The sequence below is a fragment of the Rhinopithecus bieti genome, unplaced genomic scaffold, assembly GCF_001698545.2.
Source record: "Rhinopithecus bieti isolate Rb0 unplaced genomic scaffold, ASM169854v2 scaffold_60420, whole genome shotgun sequence".
Taxonomy (NCBI): Eukaryota; Metazoa; Chordata; class Mammalia; order Primates; family Cercopithecidae; genus Rhinopithecus; species Rhinopithecus bieti.
The window spans coordinates 45,080-51,801 of record NW_016822950.1 but is presented as its reverse complement, the minus strand read 5'-3'; the positions used below and the strand labels follow the sequence as shown (position 1 = coordinate 51,801).

General features: G+C 43.1%; 1 protein-coding gene across 2 annotated transcripts in view; it reads right to left on the bottom strand.

Annotated features, from left to right (window-relative positions):
• Positions 1-3,163, bottom strand: part of PABIR3 (PABIR family member 3) — a 25,978-nt gene extending 22,815 nt beyond the window's left edge. The window contains exons 1-2 of one of the 2 annotated variants that reach the window (XM_017861156.1): positions 3,096-3,163; positions 2,733-2,879 (exon numbers count right to left, since the gene is read on the bottom strand). In XM_017861156.1, the coding sequence (XP_017716645.1) occupies positions 2,733-2,781 (49 nt within the window). In that variant the 5' untranslated portion in view covers positions 2,782-2,879; positions 3,096-3,163. The remainder of the gene's footprint in view (positions 1-2,732; positions 2,880-3,095) is intronic. The other variant, XM_017861157.1, reaches the window with a different exon arrangement.
• Between the last annotated feature and the right edge of the window lie 3,559 nt (positions 3,164-6,722).

Genomic DNA, 6,722 nt, shown 5'->3' with positions numbered 1-6,722 from the left:
TCTCGATCTCCTGACCTCGTGATCCGCCCGTCTCGGCCTCCCAAAGTGCTGGGATTACAGGCTTGAGCCACCGCGCCCGGCCAATTCTCAGTTTTCTTATTCCTTTATGACTGAGGCCAACAAGCTTCCAACCTCCTATGATGCATTTTTCCATCCTGTAACAGCAGACACACTACACCTTTGTAATTTTGGAAAAGAAAAAGTCTGAAAAGAAAAAAAAAAGATACTGCTACCGAAGTACTTAGAGGCCACTTGTTCCCAAAGGGTCTTGCTAAGGTGCTAACCTAACTGAGTTCATTTGGCAAACGAATTACTGTTTTCAGTGTGGTTTCTTTCTTTCTATTTTAAACCATAATTGTACAGTTTTTGTTGTTTTTTTGAGATGGAATTTCGCTCTTGTTGCTCAGGCTGGAGTGCAGTGGCCGTGATCTCGGCTCACTGCAACCTCCACCTCCTAGGTTCAAGCGATTCTCCTGCCTCAGCCTCCCAGGTAGCTGGGATTACAGGTGCTCGCCCCCACGCCTGGCTAATTTTTGTATTTTAGTAGAGATGGGGTTTCACCATGTGGGCCAGGCTGGTCTCGAACTCCTGGACCAAAGGTGATCCACCCGCCTCGTCCTCCCAAAGTGCTGGGATTACAGGCTTGAGCCACCGCGCCTGCCTCGGTGTGTGTTTTTACTTTATATATAATCTGGCTCCTCATAGCTGTTCATATAAAAAAGACCTCAGCTAATTTACAAAGATTTGAGTTAAAGCAGTGAGGCTTTTTAAAAAACAAGTATCTCAGAATTTAGTATCTATGCAAATCAGTGTTTTCATTTCAGGTAGTATTAGAAGCTACATACATTCTAAGAATGCTGCCATGGCTCATATCATTTTAAGAACTGTTCTTTTAGAAATTTTAACCATCACTTAATGAGCCACACTAAGTACTAAAATCTTAACTCCATGCTAATAACTTTGTAAAACCACACATTTTAGTAACCATATAGAGAACTGGCTGAGAAGGCAAATAAACCTAGTGAAATGGGAGTTGTTAATTAAAATAGTCATAACACTTTATAGATAACCATTTTTTTTTTTTTTGATACAGAGTTTTGCTCTTCTTGCCCAGGTTGGAGTGCAATGGCGCAATCTTGGTTCATCACAACCTCCGCCTCCCGGGTTCAAGCTATTCTCCTGACTCAGACTCCAGAGTAGCTGGGATTACAGGCATGTGCCACCACTCCCAGCTAATTTTGTATTTTTAGTAGAGATGGGGTTTCTCCATGTTGGTCAGGCTGGTCTCGAACTCCCGACCTCAGGTGATCCACCCGCCTCGGCCTCCCAAAGTGCTGGGATTACAGGTGTAAGCCTCTGCACCTGGCCTACAAAATGTTTTTACATACTTATCTGGATTGGTTCAATCATTAACCCTGCTCAGCTACCCAGTGGTGAACTTAAAATAATGGGACAGTCTTGAGATAGTTTGTGACAAGTTATGACATGTAAGATAATAAATATGTATTCTTTGTTCATTCTGGGAATAGAATAAGACAAACTTGATTATATTAGGCAGAATCAGATTACTTAAATCCCAGACATGAAGATGATGTGGAGTCCCCATTCCTGATATAAGACAGATTAATAATAGCTACCATTTCTTGGGCACTTACTATGTGCCAGGTACTGTCCTAATCACTTTAAATAGGTGATTGCATTTAAAGTTTACAATAATTCTTTGAGGTAGGCACCATCACAATGCCCATTTTTCACAGGAGGAAACCAAAGCCCGAGGCATTACTCAAGTTACAACTACTAAGTGGCAAAGCCAAGATTCCTCTGCCCTTCTGTTTAAGTAAAAAAAAAAATGAGGTGCCTCAGAATATCTCCCTGGACACAATTTCTGTACTCATAAGCATTTGATAAATACTTATGAAATTATTTTATGAATAAATGCAGGTTTAAATAGCCTTTCATAGTTATCTTGTAAAGTAGGTAAATCATTTCTGTTTTACAGTTGGATAAAATTCCAAAGAGATTAATGGCACATAATTAGATAGCAGCAGAATTCAGGCTAGTATCAAGATGTCCTAAAAGCCACTGTTAAAATACCCAGGGTACCTGAAAGTTTATAAAAGATGGTGGTTAAAGCTGAGTAAATTCAGGGTGAATGCAGAAGCAGTGATTAAAGACAGAACAGAGTCAAAAAACAAATTGCCTGAATAACAGAAAAATATGAAGCAGGCCAGTGAACAAGGGAATCTTACCTCCATTCTGTTCATTTTAATTTTCAACGTTTGCTAGTATTCTTGGTAGGTAATAAGATTTCATACGTATATTTTGAATAAATAGACAAAATTTCATCCTGCCTAAGCCTTACAAGTATCTAATTTTAAATAAGTACAACACTAAGAAAACAGGTATAATAAAATGACAAGGAAAGAGTGACTAATGGATTATGTTTCTAAGAAAAGGAGTTAGTAATATGAAATAACTAACTATATGAGATGGTAGTAAGTTTACAGCTATTATCAAAGAGAAAGAGCTCTCTTTTACTAAAGACCAGCTACATGTCAGGAACCCCAAACCTGTAAAGATATAAATAGGACTCATAGTACATACACAAATTGGAATATCAAAAGGAACAAGTAATACAAAAACAGCAAGAATTCTATATGCTACAATGGCAAACACAACATTAAAGAAATTATTTTCACTTATCCCCATTTCTACCCACACATTATACCAACCTAGCTGTGTTTCTTGATCAGTTCTTCCAGTTTCAGGGAAATATGCCATGATCTTGGGACACTGTTTTTGTTAGATCTAGACTTGACAATTAGGCTACTCTTCTCTTTGCATATCCCAGTCTGCTGCCGTGTGTCCCAGGCCCTCACCTATAAAAGGGAAGCAACAAACGTGATAATCAGCTCTTTATTTTGCCAGTTGTCATGGCAACCTTGAAGCTACGTTGTAACCTTTAGTTACCACAAGAGCAAGTCAAATACAAGTTGAACTCAAATCTACAAACCACAAACACCCCAAACCTTCCCAAAAGATTTACATGAAAGGTAAAAAAAAAAACTAGCAGGCGAAAATGATGTGAATAAAACCTAGAAATGATGGCCAAAGTAGCATTCTTCTCCTCTTGTTCTCCTAAATTGTTAAGCTCCTGGGGTCAGTGCATGTGCGCCCTCAACAAATGATTGTTTAGTAGCTATTGTGAACAAAAGAATGTATTATAATTTCTTTTGAGCAGGGAGTAGGAGGTGGCGCTGGCCTAAAGGGTTGCTGAGACCTTGAGATAAAAAGAGATACCTAAGTTGCTCAAAAACAGAGGTTGTTGTTTCTAATCTAGCTGAGAGAAAAATACAGGCAATTTAAAGGAAACCATCTAAAAGTACTTACAAATCCCTCATACTGCAGGCAGAAAGCATAAACAGTGAGGAATAAAATGACGATTGGCCTTGGCAAGTTTAGTATGGGATAATTGAAAAGAGGCAGGCAAAATTATTATTTCTTGCTGAATTTTGAAAGCAATTTCATAACTATTACATTTCAATGCAATGGCCTTCTCTTCCCCAGGGCCATTCAAGTGGTGAGGATTAAGAGTTTGTGGAGTCCTGATAAGATAAGTAAGAAACAATGAGAAAAGGGCCCCAGGTGGGGAAGAACAATGAAAAATTGCTCTGAGAGACCTAGGGCACAATGACCTCCTTCCATATGTGACCCCAGCAGCATGACTTGTTTCCACATGCAGCCCCCTCCAGCTCCCTCCAGCCCCTGCCTCTTTGCAGATAGCTCCTCCTCTGCAGTGCTGCCCTTTGCCTCCTTGCAACATATTTTTCATGACTTCTCTAATAAATCTGCCTTTCTTTACCTATGACTGTCTTGGCAAATTCCTTTACCACCTGCGCCACTGGCCAGTTGCACGTGCAACATTTTGGTGGCCCGTATGGGCCTCTCCCCTACTCTCTTCCTTTCCTCCAATTCCAGCCTCTCGTTGGACAGCGTCAAAACCCTGAGATAATTTAAAGTCCCTGGCCAGGGCTGCTCCTCAGGGAACCAGGAGGTCCCGGTGGAAAGACATCAGACTGCTGCCCCACGATCCCATGAAAGTTCAGAATTTGCTTTACTTTTCAGTCTTCCAGCGGACAAATTCTAGTATCCCTCTGGCAATTGATGGCAACTGGTCAGGGCCATTTCCTGGTGTGGCCTGAAGGCCAGTGGGTGTGAACAGGTTTGGCTGCCTTGCCCAGAAGGGAAGAAGGCCCTCTCCTATCACTTCTGGTGAAAATGTCTACAATCCCTTTGTGGTGCAATTGGCACATATGTTTTGGGGAGCTCAGAGCCCCTCTTTCTTACTCGAAATAGTCCTGCGAAAACAGCCAGACCTCCTGCTCTGGACGTTCCCAAATTAGGTGATTGCAAGCAGCCTCAGAGCAGTGAGTCTCCCCATTCTGGTCCTCTCTCCTGGGATGGGACCAGGCTGAGTTCTTCCTTTACCCTTTTTCCTCGTACCTGGGCTAACCATCCAGCGTAAGGCCCCAGGGCTGAGATGTCCTTTCCAATAGGTGGGATGCCCTTTTAGAAAGTGCACTCGAGGCCAGGCTCAGTGGCTCATGCTTGTAATCCCAGCATTTTGGGAGGCCGAGGTGGGAGGATCACCTGAGGTCAGGAGTTCGAGACCAGCCTGGCCAACATGAGGAAACCCCGTCTCTACTAAAAATACAAAAAATTAGCTGGACGTAGTGGTGCATGCCTGTAATCCCAGCTACTTGGGAGGCTAAGACAGGAGAATTGCTTGAACCTGGGAGGCGGAGGTTGCAGTGAGCCAAGATCCCACCACTGCACTCCAGCCTGGGTGACAAAGCGAGACTGCATCTCAAAGAAAAAAAAAAAGAAAGAAAGAAAGAAAAGAAAAGTGCACTGGAATCCCTCAGCAGATGTGAGTTGAGTCCTCTTCCCGGTGGGGCGGCGGGGGTGCGGTTTGCGGCGAGAGAGTGTGCTTCATGTCCGCAGCAGACATTAGCCCGCAGCAGTTCATCGTTTTCCAGTCCCACTGTGGGACAGACTTCCTCTATTCTGTCAGACTAACCTCTGGGTTGCATCCCAAAACGTTGACACAAATGTAACCCTGAGATTAATAAAAAAAAAATAAAAAATGTCGAATTTTCTTTTGTAATACAGCATGGCCTCTATGCAGAAAACCTCAAATTAGTCTCCTCAGTCTTTTATAATCAAGAGCAGGATAAGGACAGGGCTAAGGAGAAAGAAGAACGCAGGGACAAGAAGCAGGCTCAACTGTTGGCTGCTTTGCAAGTCCCTAGCCTCCATTCCAGGTTGCCCTAACGATACTCCTCCAGATAACTGCCATCAGTACAGAAGCCCACGCCACTGGAAGGCAAACTGGTCCTATGGGATGAATGACGAAAAACCCCTGCATGGCTTGCCCCCTCTGCCACAAGCTCGGCCACTGGAAATGGGGCTGCCCTGGAGGGCCAAAGGGCCCCTGGGACATAATCCCAACCCTTGATGATCATCAGGCCTTAAACTGAAGGGGGGCTTTCTGCTTTGGCTAGCTTCCAGATCAAAAATGAGTCATCAATGAAACAAAGCCAAGGGCAACTCTGGAGGAGGCAAGTAAAATCATAAACTTCCCTTTTGACTTAAAAAGCTGCCTGCCATGGAGATGCCTCCTCTACCCCTTTCTGGAAATACCTTTTGCTTATGTGGTAAAAACCTGGAAAATTACTATCTGGACTTTAACAGGCTTTTTAGATTGAGTCACTATTGGAATTGAGAACACCATGAAAAGAAAATGGTTAAATTAAAAGAAGGATGCATAATAATAACATAGCTAGTCTTAGAAAATTCTCTTGAACAGTCAAAACTTTTTGCAAGCTTGAAAATGCTCTAAACTCGTGGTAAAACAACAGTAGTCACCTTGTGCTGTAGGTCAGTTGCTAAGGCTTTGCCCTATCACAATGGCGCCTGGGTTCAATTCCTGGATTTGAAAGTCACTCCTTTGTGGTTTAATACTTGTGGTACTTTTGCCATGTATTGATTATTTTTCCCTCCATGGACAGCTTCTGATTTCCTGTCTTGAAATTTTCTTTTCTCTGAGTTACCTTTGGAGGAGTTCTAGATCTTATAAATTGCTTGCCATCTCTTTGGAGACACCTCATGTTTAAATCATCCCCTCAGTTAAGGCTTCTTTTTTATTTTTTGAGACGGAGTCTCGCTCTGTCGCCAGGCTGGAGTATAGTGGTGTGATCTTGGCTCACTACAACCTCCGCCTCCCAGGTTCAAGCGATTCTCCTGCCTCAGCCTCCTGAGTAGCTGGGACTACAGGCGAGCACCACCACGCCCTGCTAAGTTTTGCATTTTTAGTAGAGACGGGGTTTCACCATGTTGGCAAGGATGGTCTTGATCTCTTGAACTCGTGATCCGCCCGCCTCGGCCTCCCAAAGTGCTGGGATTACAGGTGTGAGCCACCACGCCCAGCCAACGCTTCTTAATTTCACATAGGAGGTTACCTTTAGTAAAAGGTTCCAAAACCAGAAATATTGGCTTTGTTGCCCAGGCTGAGTGCAGTGGCGTGATCTCTCACTGCAACCTCCGCCTCCCAGGTTCAAACAATTCTCCCACCTCAGCCACCAGAGTAGCTGGGATTACAGGCACATGCCACCATGCCCGGCTTTTTTTTTTTTTTTTTTTTTTTTTTTTTATGACGAGTC